Source organism: Mobula hypostoma, chromosome 4 (assembly GCF_963921235.1).
Source record: "Mobula hypostoma chromosome 4, sMobHyp1.1, whole genome shotgun sequence".
Taxonomy (NCBI): domain Eukaryota; kingdom Metazoa; phylum Chordata; class Chondrichthyes; order Myliobatiformes; family Myliobatidae; genus Mobula; species Mobula hypostoma.
The window spans coordinates 81,118,874-81,136,624 of record NC_086100.1 but is presented as its reverse complement, the minus strand read 5'-3'; the positions used below and the strand labels follow the sequence as shown (position 1 = coordinate 81,136,624).

The 17,751-nt window shown below is 39.9% G+C and overlaps 1 protein-coding gene across 2 annotated transcripts in view; it reads right to left on the bottom strand.

Moving 5' to 3' along the window:
- Positions 1 to 14,265: 14,265 nt before the first annotated feature.
- uggt1 (UDP-glucose glycoprotein glucosyltransferase 1) overlaps positions 14,266 to 17,751 on the bottom strand; it is a 171,753-nt gene continuing 168,267 nt past the window's right edge. For both annotated transcript variants that reach the window (XM_063046046.1, XM_063046047.1), the window contains one exon: positions 14,266 to 16,838. In XM_063046046.1, the coding sequence (XP_062902116.1) occupies positions 16,813 to 16,838 (26 nt within the window). In that variant the 3' untranslated portion in view covers positions 14,266 to 16,812. The remainder of the gene's footprint in view (positions 16,839 to 17,751) is intronic.

Here is a 17,751-nt window from a genome sequence, read left to right as displayed (position 1 = left end):
AGGTCACCTGATGTGATTTTCCCGCCGATGTGAGGTCACGTGATGACGTGTGCACCACGGGTATATAAGGGAAGATTCCAGATGACGCAGTTAGTTTTTAGTTTGTAGATTTCCAGGTAGAATGTGCTGTGTCTCCGTTTCTGTTGTGTGTTTGTTTTTGTGATGCAGATTCATTTTTAAAATGGAGTGTTGCGTTCTATTGCAAGATACAATATTATTGGACTGGAAATTTTTGGCTAGATGTGCAGATTTACTCAATTTCAGCAGTGGAAGTGAGAGTGGAGACTTTATCGAAGTACAGGACTCGAAGGATTGAGAGGAGTCGGCATCATTTGGCAGTTTAATAAAGGATCAACCTTATAGAGTCTTCGTTGAAGAAGTAGTGACCTGCATCAAGATAACTCTTGCCAAAAGGAGCGAAGAGTTCATGCAAAGGTTTGCTCTCTAGGAAAAAAGGTCAGTTGTTTTAAACCGTTTATTTACTGCATCATGAATCCTGTGGACAGAGCCAGCAGGAAAGTCGCGTCTATGAAAAAATCCTTCTCCAGAGAAGTCTCTCCCAATTGAACGTATAAATCTGTTGGACTTTCAAATTTACCATTTTAAGAACTATATCTGACTTTATCACTTTAAGAACTGTTTTCGCATTTAACGCTTTAAGAACCAGTGCCGAGTGACGGTTTGTTAAACGGCTGCATAACGGTTAACTTCCGGTTAAAGTTTTTGTTTGTTTTTTTCCTTATCGTTCATCCGTGTTTAATAAATATTTGGTTGTTTTTATATAACCTGTCTCGATTGATATTCATTGTTGCCATTTACGTAACATAATCTGTGGGGGCTCACGGGTGATGTTCCGATTTTGAGTTTAAGTGCTGGTAATTGCCATTTTGATTTGGTAAGGGGAAATATCCGATTTTTTTTTTGGTTTGATTGGTGTGTGTGTTGTATTTGGCAACAATGGATATTGACAGGTTTATGGAGATGCCTAACTCAGGGTCTTTAGAGAATGCAAGAAAACCTGAGGTATTGGAGATTGCTAGGAAGTTGGATATTAAAAGAATTACGAAGAATTCCAGCAAGGCTTTCATACAAAGAAAAATTGCTGAACATTGTATTAATTTGAAATTGTTTGATGAAGATGTGTTAGATAAGTTTCCAATGAGTAATTTGGAAATGCAGTTACATCTTGAACAAATAAAGTTAAAGCAATTACAAGCTGATTTGGAAAAGAGTCGGTTAGAAGCTATAAATAAACAGAAGGAATTCAAGGCTATGGAGGCTATTAAAATAAGGGAACTTGAAGAAAGAGAAGCTGAAAACCAGAGGAAATTTGAGCTAGAGATGAAGAAATTAAAATCCGGGAATCAGTCTTCTGGTTCTACAAAACAGTTTATTGCTAGTTGTGAGGTTATTTTGGCTCCTCCTTTTAATGAAGCTGAAGTGGACAAATATTTCCAGCATTTTGAAATTGTTGCTCTAAGTTTAAAGTGGTCGAAAGACCAGTGGCCAGTGATGTTACAGAGTGTGATTAAAGGCAAGGCACAACAAGTTTATACAGCCTTAAATGCTGATCAAGCACTGAATTATGATATTGTTAAGCAGTATATATTAAAGGCATATGAGTTGGTTCATTGTTGCCATTTACGTAACAGTACGTACTTGGAAAGATTAAGTACAGAACTGGACCACTCTCCTACACAGTGGAGATTACTTCTGGTGTCATCTGGAGCCAACACATGAATCAGTTGAGGAGAGCAGAGACAATTGTTAGATAAGAAAGATGTCCAGAGTTGGTAGAACCACTTCCTGCAGTCCCAGAGTCAATTACTACAACCACCATGGAAGAGGGCCCAGAACCTGAAATAGTTTCACAGCCACAGGTCTCACCTGCCAACAGAGTGAATCCCCCCTTGTCAGGAAAGGTGTTATCGCACAAGAGTATGAAATTCTCCACAGCGATGAAATCTTTGGGCCTGAATGGGACAATTTAAAACTTACTATGCTATGGATGTCTATATAGTAGTTTTATTATGTAGCAATAGAACTGCTTCATGGCAGTTTTCCCTGAGTTGGACAATTGACGTCAGGTTGTGCGTAAGAAAAGCTAGCTCTCAATCAGAACAGCAATCGAGATTTTAAAGGCAGATATTGTAAACATAGAAACATAGAAAATAGGTGCAGGAGTAGGCCATTCGGCCCTTTGAGCCTGCACCGCCATTCAGTATGATCATGGCTGATCATCCAACTCAGAACCCTGTACAAGCCTTCCCCCCATACCCCCTGATCCCTTTAGCCACAAGGGCCATATCTAACTCCCTCTTAAATATAGCCAATGAACTGGCCTCAACTGTTTCCTGTGGCAGAGAATTCCACAGATTCACCACTCTCTGTGTGAAGAAGTTTTTCCTAATCTCGGTCCTAAAAGGCTTCCTCTTTATCTTCAAACTGTGACCCTTCGTTCTGGACTTGCCCAACATCAGGAACAATCTTCCTGCGTCTAGCCTGTCCAATCCCTTTAGGATTTTATACGTTTCAATCAGATCCCCCCTCAATCTTCTAAATTCCAACGAGTATAAGTCTAGTTGATCCAGTCTTTCATCATATGAAAGTCCTGCCATCCCAGGAATCAATCTGGCGAACCTTCTTTGTACTCCCTCTATGGCAAGGATGTCTTTCCTCAGATTTGGGGACCAAAACTGCACCCAATATTCCAGGTGTGGTCTCACCAAGGCCTTGTACAACTGCAGTAGTACCTCCCTGCTCCTGTACTCGAATCCTCTTGCTATAAATGCCAGCATGCCATTCGCCTTTTTCACCGCCTGCTGTACCTGCATGCTCACTTTCAATGACTGGTGTATAATGACACCCAGGTCTCGTTGCACCTCCCCTTTTCCTAATCGGCCACCATTCAGATAATAATCTGTTTTCCTATTTTTGCCACCAAAGTGGATAACTTCACATTTATCCACATTAAATTGCATCTGCAATGAATTTGCCCACTCACCCAACCTATCCAAGTCACTCTGCATCCTCTTAGCATCCTCCTCACAGCTAACACTGCCACCCAGCTTCGTGTCATCTGCAAACTTGGAGATGCTGCATTTAATTCCCTCATCCAAGTCATTAATATATATTGTAAACAACTGGGGTCCCAGCACTAAGCCTTGCGGTACCCCACTAGTCACTGCCTGCCATTCTGAAAAGGTCCCGTTTATTCCCACTCTTTGCTTCCTGTCTGCCAACCGATTCTCTACCCACATCAATACCTTGCCCCCAATACCGTGTGCTTTAAGTTTGCACACTAATCTCCTGTGTGGGACCTTGTCAAAAGCCTTTTGAAAATCCAAATATACCACATCCACTGTAGAGGCATTAGTAATGATCTTTCAAGAATCCTGGAATGATTCCAGAAAACTGGAAAATTGCGAATGGCACTCCACTCTTCAAGAATGGAGAGAGGCGGAAGAAAGGAACCTATAGGCCAGTTAGTCTGACCTCAGTGGTTGAGAAGATGCTGGAGTTGATTACTAAGGATAAGGTCTCAGGGTACTTTGAGGCACATTATAAAATAGGCCACCATAGTTTTCTCATGGGAAAATCTTGCCTGACTAATCCGTTGGAATTCTTTGAAGAAATAACATGCAGGATAGACAAAAGAAAATTGGTTGGTGTTGTGTACTTGAATTTTCAGAAAGCCTTTGAGAACATGCCACATATGAGGCGGCTTATTAAGCTACGAGCCTATGTATTTATAGGAAGGATTCTAGCATGGATAAAGCAGTGGCTGATTGGCAGGAGGCAAAGAATAAGAATAAAGGGACACACATCAAAGTTGCTGGTGAACGCAGCAGGCCAAGCAGCATCTATAGGAAGAGGCGCAGTTGACGTTTCAGGCCGAGACCCTTCGTCAGGACGAAGGGTCTCGGCCTGAAACGTCGACTGCGCCTCTTCCTATAGATGCTGCTTGGCCTGCTGCGTTCACCAGCAACTTTGATGTGTGTTGCTTGAATTTCCAGCATCTGCAGAATTCCTGTTGTTTAAGAATAAAGGGAGTCTTTTCTGGTTGGCTGCTGTAGATGAGTGTTCCACAAGGTCTGGGATGGGACTGATCCTTTTTTATGTTCTATGTCAATGATTTGAATGATGGAATTAATGGCTTTGTTGCAAAGTTTTTGATGAAGTAGTGAGGCCACAGAAGGATGGGTTGGCTGCTGGTGATGTGGTTTCCATAGGGATTGGTATTTGGACTGCTTCTGTTCACATTATATATCAATGATTTGGATGACAGAATCGATGGCTTTGTGGTCAAGTTTTGGGACGATACAAAGAATGGTGGAAAGGCAGGTAGTGTTGAGGAAGCAGGGAGGCCGCAGAAGGACTTAGACAGATTAGGAGAATGGGCAAAGAGGTGGCAGATAGAATACAGTGTTGGGAAGTGTATGGTCATCCAATTTGGTAGAAGAAATGAAAGAATTGACTATTTTCTTAATGGAGAGAAAATGCATAAAACTGAGGCACAAATGGACTTGGGAGTGCTTGCGTAGGATTCCCTAAAGGTTAATTTGCAGATTGAGTCTGTGGTGAGGAAGGAAAATACGATGATAGCATTCATTTCAAGAGGACTAGAATATAAAAGCAAAGAGGTAATGTTGAGACTTTGTAAAACCCTGGTGAGGCCTCAGAGTATTGTGAGCAGTTTTGGGTCAATCATCTTAGAAAGGATATGCTGAAACTGGAGAGGTTTGAAAGGAGGTTCACAAAAATCATTCCAGGATTGAATGGCTTGTCATATGCAGAGCATTTGATGGCTCTAGGCCTGTATCCACTAGAATTCAGAAAAATAAGGGGTGACCTCATTGAAACCTATGGAACATGTTTCCAATGATGGCAGAGGACACAGCCTCAGAATTGAGAGGTGTCCTTTTAGAATGGAAGTGAGGAAGAATTTCTTTCGCCAGAGAGAGGTGAATCTATGGAGTTTGTTGCCACAGGCAGCTGTGGAGGCCAAGTTTTTAATGTATATTTAAGACAGAGGTTGATAGATTCTTGACTAGTCAGTGCATGAAGGGATACAGGGCAAAAGCAAGAGATTGGGGCTGAGATGAAAATTGGATCAGCCACGATGAAATGGTGGAGTGGACTTGATGAGCCAAATGACCTAATTCTGCTGCTCTATCTTATGGTCGTAAACTATGTACACAGTACATATGATGACTAGAAAGTGAAACATCACACATTTGGGTTAAAATGCATTCCATATTGTGTTGGAGTTTATAGCTAAGCAGGGAGGAGTGTTGTGTATTTAATATTTTAGTAATATTTGAGTAATACTGTAAATATATTTTTTGCTTACATAATTAATTTTTAGTTATAGTTACAAAGCACATGTACAGCACGTCATTACGCCACCACATCGTGGGTGCACTCAACTAAAGGAATAAAAGTACACATGTTTATCCCCAGCTCCCGTGTTTTTCTTTTGATTAGTTTCTGGAGCTACAAAACGTAACAGATGGATGTCAAGGTCCCATGAACAAAAATCAAAGAAAATTCCCTACCATTTTCAGTTACATTGCCCACTTTTAGGACTTCAAAGACTTGATCCTCTTTCCTCAAAGTATGTACCTACTAACAAATCCCTGCTGAATTACTTGTTTAATCCCAAAATGTCCTCCGATTAATGTGTTTTAGATTGCTCACATTGTTTGAGAGTCTTATATTTGGTACAAGTGAAATATTATTTAGATGAATGAAGTGGTTTGATGTCTTATTCCTCTTTAGGAATTATCAAGGGGAAAACATTCAGTAGGCAATTCAGTTTCATATTAATAAATGATAAAGAATGACAAAGTCAATACGCATATGAGAGTATAGCTTGATAAATTTAGCCCAAGTTTGTTAAAGATAGAATATGTTTGGCAAATGATCAAGAGTCTTGAAATAGTAGAAATTGTTGATGTGTATTATGACTTTCAAATGAAGATTGGCTGGTCCAGTGGTATCAAAACAATAACCTTCGATGCCCTCAATGTCAGCAAGACCAAAGAATTGACTGTGGACATCAACAGGGGAAGTCGGAAGTACACTCATCAGTTCTCAGTGACAGGTCAGCAGAGGAAAGTGTGAGCATTTTTAAGTTCTTTGTTGTCAGTATCTCAGAAGCTCTATCATGGTCCTCTATATTATTGCATCATGATGAAGGCACATCAGCAGCTATACTTCATCAAGAGGATGAAGAGATAGAAGACATAAGATATTAGACACAAGACCAGAATTAGGCAATATTGGCCCATCAATCTGCTCTGCCATTCCATCATGCTGATTTATTATCCCTCTCAATCCCATTCTCCTGTCTTCTTCCTCTTACCATTGATGTGCTTACTAATCAAGAACATATCAACCTCTGTTTTAAATGTACCCAACGACTTGGCCTCCACAGCTGTCTGTGGCAATGAATTACAGATTCACTACAGTCTGGCTAATGTAATTCCTCCTCATTTCTATTCTGAAGGAAAGTCCTTCTATTCGGAGGCTGTGCCCTCTCCCACTATTGGAAATATCCTTTCCAAGTCCACACTATCTAGACCTTTCAATATTCAATAAGTTTCAAAGAAATCCCCCTCATTCTTCTAAATTCCAGTGAGAACCTTCTCTTGACCCTCTCTAAAGGCAGCACATACGTTCTTAAATAAGGAGCCCCAAACTGCTCGCAATGCTGCAAGTGTGGTCTGACCAATGCATTATAAAGCACTACACAAGTTTTCCCTTTGCACCTCTATAATTTCTGAATTTTCTCCCAGTTTAGAAAATGGTCTACACCGTTATTCCTTCTACCAATGTGCATGACCATACACTGTATTCTATCTGCTACTTCTTCACCCATTGTCCTAATCTGTCTAAGTCCTTCTGAAGCCTCTGTGCTTCCTCAACACTACGTGCCCTTCTACCTTTCTTTGTATAATCCCAAAACTTGGCCACAAAGCCATCGATTTTGTCATCCAAATCATTGACATATAATGTGAAAAGAAGCATTCCAAACACCAATGCCTATGAAAAATCACTAATCACCAGTAGCCAACCAGAAAAGGCCGCTTTCATTCCCACTCTTTGCTTCCTGCCAGTCAGCCAATCATCTTTTCTGTAATATCATGGGCTTTAGTCTTGCTTAGCAGCCTCATGTGTGGCACCTTGTCAAAGGTCTTCTGAAAATCTATGTAAACAACATCCCAAGACTTTTATTTGTCTATCTTGCCTGTTATTTCCACACAGAATTCCAACAGGTTTGTCAGGCAAGATTTCCCCTTCAGTAAACCATGCCTTTTTCATCATTGCTTCCAAGTATCTTGAAATCTCATCTGTAACAATAGATTTCTTTCCAAGTCCTCCTGAACCATTGCAGAATGTAGTGATTCTTGAAAGATCTCTATTAATTTCTTCATAATCTCTTCAGATACCTCTTTCAGAACCCTGGTGTGTCACCTATCTGGTCCAGCTTCCCAAGCACCCTCTCCTTCGCAATAGCAACTACATGGTATGTAGCCAGACTCTGGCAAATTTCTACAGATGTACCGTGAAGAGTATTCTGACTGGTTGCATCACTAGATGGTATACATTATATATTAACCAAGACTGAACCAGTAAATGTCAACTCTTTGTGTTGCAGCTTCAATAGGAATCATCAAATATTCCCGTTTCGGACTACTACAGCTGAACTCCACAGTCACGGGCATAGGTACTTCAGTAAACATCATTATTTTAAAATTATTAAAAATCTATCAAGCCTCAAGATCGGCGGACCCAGGATATGAGTGCAGGTCCCTTTAAGAAAAAGTATGAGGAAGGGCATGCTGGGCTACAGGGACGATGGAAATGCAGAGGCCTTAGACCCCCACTCCTGACTATCCTGCTGTGAATGTAATCTCTGAAAAATAAAATTTGAAGACCTCAGCAAGATTGCAGTACCAGAGGGACATCAGGCACTGTTGTATACTTTACGTAAGGGAAACATGGCTCAACCCTACCATTTGGATGCAGCACTGCAGCAGGAGGGTTTCATCATCCATTGAAAAGATAGGTAGCATTTTGACTCTTCTAAATGCAGAGGAGGTGGAGTATGCTTTATGATTAACTCATTATGGTGCAGAGATATGACAGTTCCTTCTCAGTCCTGCTCACCTGACCTGGAACATCTAGTGGTCAAGTATTGTTCATTTTATCTGCCAAGAGAGTTTTCTGCCATCATCCCGTAGTGGTGTATATTCCACCCCCGGCCAACTTCAGGCAGGCACTGGTGGAGCTGAGCACTGTGATCAGCTGGCATGAATCAACATAGCCTGATGCCTTCACTATCAGTGCTTGAAGAAGTCATATCATCTGTGAAACCAGAAGAACCAACACTATTGACCTGTTATACTGCCATTAAGAATGCTTACTATAACATTGTATGCCCGCATTTTGGTGCTGCAGTCTTCAATCTCTGCCTATATACCAGGAGTAGAAGTACAGCCAGATGATTGGACTTTCCAGAGGTGAGGACCAGGAAGGTATGGTATGGTCAAGGGAGGTGGTAGTGTTCAAAGACATATTCAATCTCTCACTGCTGCTGCCAGAGGTTCCCAAATGCTTCAAAAGGGCAACAATCACACCAATGCCCAAGATTTTAAATCTTGGGCCAAGAAGAGTAGGATGAGCTGCCTCAATAATTATTGTCCAGTGGCACTCTCATCTACTGTGATGAAGTGCTTTGAGAGATTGGTCATGGCCAGAATCAACTGTCAAAGCAAGGACCTGGGTACACTGCAATTAGGCTATCACCACAATAGATCTACGGTAGATGCAATCTCAGTGGCTGTTCACTCGTCCTTGGATCACCTGGACAATAGAAATACATGGGTGGGATGAGAAACTAGGTTCTGCATCGGCAGTTAAGTGCAGGACCTCCATGGTTGTGATCTCTGGATTGCTACCCGTGTCATGTACTAGCGAGGCCAGAACTAGGAAGATTATGCAGGTTAACACAAGGCTAAAGAGTTGGTGTAGGAGGGAAGGCATAAGAGTTTTGGATCACTGTGTTCTCTTTCAGGGATGGTGGAACCTGTACAAAAGGGATGGTTTGCACCTGGACTAGAGGGGGACTAGTATCCCAGTGGGAAGGTTTGTTAATGCTGGATAGTGGGGTTTAAACTAGAGTTACAGGGGTATGGGAACTAGAGTGCCAGAATAGATAGTGGAGAGGTTGTGGAGACAATTGTTGTAAAGATCTCAGGCAAAGTCAGGAATCAAAAGGTTGAGCATGGTACCACTGGTGTCCTGAGCCATCTATACTTCAATGCAAGTACTGTAGGAAAGGTGGATTAGCTCAGAACATGGATCAACACTTGGAATTGTGACGTGGTAGCATTAGTGAGACTTGGCTGCAGGAGGGGGCAGCTCAATATTCAGGGGTTCCATTGTTTTAGATGTGACAGAGCGGGAGGGATTAAAAGAGGATGGATGGCATGACTAGTCAGAGAAATGTCATGGCAGTGCTTTGTCAGGACAGACTGGAGAATTCGACTATGGATGGAACTGAGAAATAAGGAAGTTATAATCACGTTAATAGCACTATATTAAGACCTCGGAACAGTCCTAGGAATTTAGTGGAACATACTTGTAAAGAGATGCAGACTGTTGTAAAAAAAAACATAAGGTTGTTACAGTAGGTGATTTTAACTTTGACATATTAAACTGGGAATCCCATACTGTAAAAGGACTAGTTGGGATAGTTTGTCAAATGCGTTCAGGAAAATTTCCTTCATCAATTTGTAGAAGTCCCAATAAAAGAGTGTGTGAAACTAGATCTGCTATTAGGGAATGAGACAGGGCAGATGTAAAAAGTTTGAGTGGGGGAACACTTTGCATCGAGTGACCACAATGGTATTAGTTTCAAATATGTAAAAAGAGAGGTCTGGTCTGAGTGGTGCGCTTCTAAATTGGAGAAAGGCCAATTTTGATGGCTTCAGAAGTAGCCTGGCAAATGTGGATTGAGACAGGCCGTTTTCTGGCAAAGGTGTGCTTTGTAAGTGGGAACAGGGCCTTCAAAAACTCAGTTGGAGAGTACAAAGCTTGAATGGGCCTGACAAAATAAAAGGTAAAGATGACAAGTGTAGGGAACCTTGGTTTTCAAGAGATATTGAGGTCTTGGTTAAGAGGAAGAAAAGGTGTATCGCAGGTATAGGCAAGCAGGAAGAAATTAGGTACTTATGGAATATAAGAAATGCAAGAGAACATTTAAGAAATCAAGAAGGCTAAAAGAAGGCATTAAGTATCTCTAGCAGACAAGGTGAAGGAGAATCCTAAGGGATTCTACAGAGATGTTAAGAGCAGAAGGACTGGAAAGGAGAAAATTAGTGTTCTGGAATGGTAATGCACACATGGAGCCAAAAGCAATGGGAGAGATCTTAAATTAAATCTTTGCATCTGTATTTACTCAGAAGATTGATATAGTGTATATAGAAGTGGGGCAAAGCTGTATCAACTTCAGGTTACTGAGGAGGTGGTTGCTACCCTGAGGCAAATCAGGGTGGATAAATCCGTAGGGCCAGACAAAATGTTCCCTTGGACCCTATCGGAGGCAAGTGCAGAAATTGCCGGGCTGTAACAGACATATTTAAATCATCCTTACTGACAGGTGAGGTACCAGAGGACTGGAGGATAGCCAATGTTGTTCTGGTCTTTTAAAAAGGCGCTAGACATAAACCAGGAAATTATAGGCCTGCGAGTCTGATATTGGTTGTGGGAAAGTTGGTGGGTATTCTAAGAGGCCAGATCTATAAGTATTTGGATAGATGTGGACTGATTAAGGAAAGTCAGCATGGCTTCATGCATGGTAATTTGTGTCTAACCAATCTTACAGAATTTATCAAGGAAGTTACCAGGAAAGTGGATGAAGGCAAGGCAGCGTATGTTGTTTACATGGACTTTAGTAAAGCATCTGACATGGTGCCACATGGGAGGCTGGTCAAAAAGGTTCAGTCACTCGGCATTCAGGATGAGGTCGTAAATTGGATTAGACATTGGCTTTGTTGGAGAAGCCAGAGAGTAGCGTCTCTGACTGGAAGGCTGTGACTAGTGGTGTCCCACAAGTGCTGAGTCCTTTGTTGTTTGTCATTTTATTAATGATCTGGATGATAATGTGGTTAAATAGATCGGCAAGTTTGGGTGTGTAGTGGACAGTGAGTAAGGCTATTATAGCTTGCAGATGGATATGTATCAGCTGGAAAAATGGGAGATGGAATTTAATACAGACGAGTGCGAGGTATTACACCTCAGCAGGACCAACCAGGGCTGGTTTTACACAGCAAATGGTAGGGCACTGAGGGATGTTGTAGAACAAACAAATCTGGGAATACAGGTCCATAATTCATAGAAAGTGGCATCACAGGTAGATAGGGTTGTAAAGAAAATGTTTGGTACATTGGCCTTCATAAAACAATGTATTGAGAACCGGAGTTGGGATGTTATGTTGAAGTTGTACAAGACATTGGTGAGGCCTAATTTGGAGTATTGTGTGCAGTTTTGGTTACCTACCCACAGCAAATATGTAAATAATGTTGAAAGAGTACTGAGAAAATTTACAAGGATGTTGCTAGCTCTGGAGGACCCGAGTTATATGGAATGACTGAATAGGTTAGGACTGTATTCTTTAGAACGTAGAAGTTTAAGAGGAGATTTGATAGAGGTATATACGGGAAGGGTTAGATTGATCTTAGAGTAGGTTAAAACGTCAGCACAGCAATGTGAGGCAAGAGGCCTCTACTGTGCTGTAATGTTATGTTATACAGTATGTTTCCAATACACATTACTTAAAAGTGTGATGAAAAATTAACAATATTCCATGTCATGAATTGTTTTAAAAATCACAATTCTAATTTATTTTTCTCCATGATAACAGAGTAATAATATGGGTGCATCTCAATTAAATATGCTACATTGCATATTATACAATTTCCTTCCCCACGCTGTTCCTAGATTGTGAAGTTTAAATGACTGCTTTTAAGTACATCCTTTTAAGTACATGATGCCCTCTAAACCCTTTCCAATATATAGCACTTTACAAGTGTGGTGTTGAAAAACGAGCAATCTTCCATTTCACAGGTTGTGTAAAACTCACGATTACAATTTCTTGTACTCAATAACTCTGAATTAACAAAATATACAAGCTGTTGTATCATTTCATTATACTGAAATGGAAACAGTGAGCAGTTTCAAGTTCCTAGGTGTCAATATCTCTGAGGATCTTTCCTGGACCTAGCATATTGATGCAGCTACAAAGAAGGCAAGACAGCAGCAATATTTCATGAGGGTTTTGAGATTTAGTATGTCTCCAAAAACATTCTAACTGGCTGCATCACTGTCTGGTATGGGGGGGGGGGTGCTCTTGCACAGGATCGATGCAAGCTGCAGGGTTGTAAACTTAGTCAGCTCCATCATGAGCACTAGTCTCTGTAGTATCCAGGACATTTGCAAGGAGCGATGCCTCGGAAAGGACCCGCTATCATTAAGGACCCCCATTACCCAGGTCATGTCTTGTTCTCCTTGCTACCATCAGGAAGGAGATACAGAAGCGTGAATGCACACAATCAACGATTCAGGAACAGCTTCTTCCCCTCTACCATTTGATTTGTGAATGGACATTGAAAACACGAACACTACCTCACTACTTACTTTTTATTTCTATTTTGCACCAGTTATTTAATTTAACAATTTAACATATATACTTGAACTGTAATTCAGTTTTTCTTCTCTACTATTATGTATTGTATTGAACTGCTGCCGCAAAGACACCAAGTTTCACAGCATATACTGGTGATATTAAACCTGATTATGATTCTGATTTTAAGTCCTTTGAGAGCTCCACATCAGTGCTGGTATTGTAAATCAAGGGACAAGCTCAAGGCACTCTCGGCTAGTAACTAAAAATAATAAAGAAAGCAAAAACCTAAAACACTACCAAAAGAACTTAAGTAAGGTGTATGTTTTTCAACGTCTCTGGAGAGCAGAAGTCTTAGAGGTCTTTTCTTGATTTTTTTTTAAGAAGACAAATATATGGGTTAATGTAGGTATAAAGTAAGTAAAATTTTATTAGAGAACATCAGATGATCTAGGTATGAGAAGGGATAATTAGTATAAATCCTCTTCAAATGATACTTAGGCCAAGCAACACACAAAGCTGGAGGAACTCAGCAGGCCAGGCAGCATATATGGAAAAGAGTATGATCAATGTTTTGGGCTGAGACCCTTCATCAGGACTGGAAAAAAAAGATGAGTCAGAGTAAGAAAGTGGGTAGAGGTGAGGAAGAACCACAAGGCGATAGGTGAAACCGGGAGGGGGCATGGGGGATGAGTGAAGTCAGAAGCTGGGAAGTTGATTGATGAAAGAGATACTGGACTGGAGAAGGGGGAAGCTGATTGGGTGAAGACAGAAGGCCATGAAAGAAAGAAAAGGGGGAGGAGCACCAGAGGGAGGTGATAAGCTGGTAAGGAGATAAGGTGAGGGGGAAATGGGAATGGGGAATGGTGAAGGGTGGGGGGCACTACTAGAAGTTTGAGAAATCAATGTTCATGCCATCAGGTTGGAAGCTACCCAGATGGAATACAAGCTGTTACTCCTCCAACCTGAGTGTGGCCTCATCCTAACAGTCGAGGAGGTCAAGGACTGACATGTTGGAAAGGGAATGGGGAGTGGAATTAAAATGGGGGGCGACTGGGAGAGCTCACTTTTTTCTGGTGGATGGAGGTAGGTGCTCGGCGAAGCAGTCTCCCAATCTGCGTCAGGTCTCATGGTAAACAGGAGGCCACACCAGGAGCACGAGATACAGTAGGTGACCCCTATCGACTCACAGTTGAAGCGTTGCCTCACCTGGATACTTAAGCCAATTTGTATTTAAGCAAACTTCATATTGATGGCAGAAAAGTTGAGAGAGATATATTTAAAGTTCAGCAGTTGGTCTGCAGATGCTGACAATCCAAAGCAACACTCAAAATGCTAGAGAAAATCAGCAGGTCTGGCAGCATCTATGGAAATGAATAAACAGTCAATGTTTCAGGCCAAAACACTTCTTCAGGACTGGAAAGGAATAGTGTAGCTTTCCATATAATTTTGAAAGTATCTGTTTTAGATATTTCAAAGTAACAGTTGGAGTTTGAACCATACTGAAAGTTTACCTATCTCCAATTCCCACTGTTCAAATTTAAGGAACAAAATCCAATATGTTGAAAATGTAGAAGAGTGAATTTGATTTGTATTTTACACATTACAGATAACAGTCTTGCAACTACATAAAATATTGAGAAGACTTTTTCAAAACAAAAATTCAGAATCATAAATATCCCAAAGTTCACATTTTGGCTATAGAATGCAAAAGTTCAAAAGCAAAATAAAATCATGCAACATTTAAACATTGGTATTTATTAATGACTTGAACATTCTTAACCTTAAAAAAAATTCTACATTATAGCACTGACTGTGACTGGAAAGATTCTTCCGAAGCAACAGTGAGTCCCAAAAAACATCAGAGCCAGGTCAATTTTTGGTATGTTTCAGGCCACTCATAAGCACTTCAATTGCCTGGATGTTGGACACTTCATTTGAAGTATCTTAGTTTTTAATTATCTCAATAAAACAGTCACTTCCTGTGGACACATGGTTACTGCTAAATACTACTACCCACACTAGCTTCCTTCAGTACAAGTAAAGACCAACTGTCCATTCTGATCCAAAAGATATCTCAAGTCAATTTATTTGAGCAACTTAGAAATTCAGCTTTGAATAAGAACCACAAATTGCTCACAGCAGTGAAAGGAAAGTACCACCCCCTCTGGAATACCAGACTATTCCCCCAGTTTTCATCTTGCTTGTTATACTATAGACCCTGTCAACACATCATTCAGAAGCTAATGCAGGCTAAATTCTGATACATAGTTGTCCAGTAATGTGCTATCTTCTCAAAGTTTCAGGCTCTTGTATTCATTTTCCAACTTGCAAATCTCTTCCCTTTTCAGTGTAGGAAAACAATCCCAACAGAAAAAGCAGAGTGCAAATAATATCAAAATAAAAACGAATGATTAATCTAAGTGACAGTCAACATCATACTATGTAATTAAGGAATGGTTCAGTTAACGCTTTCCATCAGGGCAGATATTGAAAATTTACAGTTCAGCTTCAGAAATATCCACATTTCACTGAAACACTTAATAATGGAAATGCATTTGAAACAATATCATACCTCGAGGCCAAAGTGAATAGTTCATGTTCTATTACTGAAATGGAATTCAAAGAAAGCAAACTTCGTACTTTGACCGAAACAATGGGAAAAGAGTAAAATCCAACTGGTTCAGATTTGTACACAAGCTTCAGGTAATATTCTCTACAGTTAAACATGAGAAGAATTTCCTTCCATAAAGTGTGCTACCAAACCAGTGATATACCAGTTTTGGACATAATCTATATCAGTAATGACACAAACAATTGCGTTCTTGCAAATCTCTTCAAGAATAAATAAAGAATTCTGTACTAATCTTCCTCCCTGTTATACTGCAATTAAGTGGGGTGAACAAAAAAGAAAATCTAGAAATCACAGTACAGTAATGTACATGCATCATAGGAACTGCGACTTGTGCTATGAAATGCACTTTGAATTATTTATGGAGACAGTAATCTGGCTGTTGATTATACTGAAAGGATACAATAGTAAATTTGTACATGCTGAAAACTGGTATTGTGAAAATTAGGTTTGAATTGCATAAGTTGAAGGTTTCCAATGTATGCTTGACAGTACAGCAACTTTTGGGTCTGCAAGGTATTCTTGATTGTGGAGGCTTAAACAACAAATATACATTATCAATAAGTTCTAGTGTGCAAATATTCTAAATCTATACATCAGACAGTGAGCTGCATTTAACACCTTTCAAAGCAGAACTGTTTTCTAGAGTAAAAAATACCAAACAATATAAAATACCTACTCCTCAACCAAGCATCCCATTTGCATCGCAGTTTTGCATTATGTTATCTGGAACACTCAAAACACTGATGTATTTAACATCACAACTGAAGCTTCTGAGTATCATGCTCAAAGCATAGCTTGTAGAATAGAATATATTAACTTCAAACAAAAAATCATCTTGGTCTGGTGGTCATTCAGTAGAGAGTATCACACCGTATGTATGACAAAAATACATAGGGCAGGTAAGCGAAACAGAATGTAAGCAGTTGTATTTGCGTGCATGTGTGTGTGTGTGTGTGTGAGAGAGTGAGTGAGCGAGCAGGGGAGGGGGAAGAGAGAGGGGAGGAGAGTGGGGAGAGGGGAGAGGGGAGAGGGTAGAGGGAAAGAAAAAAAGACAGACAGATGCTGTAAATGAGTTTTAGGCCTCATCAACATTGCACTGACTAATGGAGATAAGTTAAATCCAGGAATCTGGAAGTCAATACTTCTAAAGATTTTAAGATTTGATTATTGGGAACTCAGGTTATCCCTATAGTTCTTGGCTTTCCTATACTTCATTGACAAATGTGCAGAAACAGTCAAATTTTGCATGATTTTCTTTGTCCCTGAGGTGAATACCTATACATTTTCTAATGATGCTTGCAACCCCATTGCTTTACCTGTCCACAGAACCGAACCCCAATTATGATACACCTTATATTTAAAAAAGAACAAAACTAATTGTACATTTTCATTCCAATCTTGGAGCTTTGCCATATTTGAGAAGATTTCATGTAGGAAAAAAAGAACAACTCCTTGAACAGAGTTAAACTGGTCTCATGTTCACACCTCAGAACTCAGAATGTGGGACATGATCTGCAAAATGAAAGAGAATCCATTAAGTTAGAGCTCACACAAAAAAAATCAAGGAAATATCCAACATTGCCTGTTTCCACAATGACTCTCTTTTATCACTGTCGCAATCCTAACCTAGGCTCTCATCATAACTAATTTCCTAGGAACTTTCCTTGTAACACTGAATTTCCTTTATTTTTATATGGTTACAAAATTACAGGACATGCAATTTGTATTATTTTGCTGCAGGCAGCCATCAGTAAATGTATTACACTTCTAGACATATAACAAATGTTTAAACAAGAAATCTAACCATTATAGACTATGTTCATTTTCATATTTTAAAAATTTTCATTATTTATTAATCCAAAAAACAAATCACAATACTGAACATTCAATAAGGAACATGCAAACTTTGATAAGAATTCTTGATATTAGTATTTTTATCAGTTTTTTTCCCAAGTTGCATAGAGAGCAATATTCAATCATTCACATGCACTCACTTGCTTTACACATTCATACTTCAACTGCTTACTTGCTCAGTCATATCCATTGAGAATTGCAACAGTCTACTAAAGTGCATTTAACCAAATGTTAATGAATAAGATTAGATGCTATGACTCCTTGTGATGAGTCCGTAATACACCTCTTAACCATAAAATTTGACTCAAAACCAGTCAGATGCTGCCCAGCCTGCTGGGTTCCTCCAGCATTTTGTGTTTGTTGTTGCTTGGACTTCCAGCATCTGCAAATTTTCTCCTATTTCTGATTCCATGATTTGCCTTTAATGCTTATTTTAGTGAAAAATATATTTTGAAACCTGCTTAATCATGAATATTTACTTTTGAGCGTAAAGCTCATAAACTATCAATGCAGTCATTTTAATTTCTTTCTAGCGTGCCCTTAAATTAAAAGAAATCTCAAATATACAATG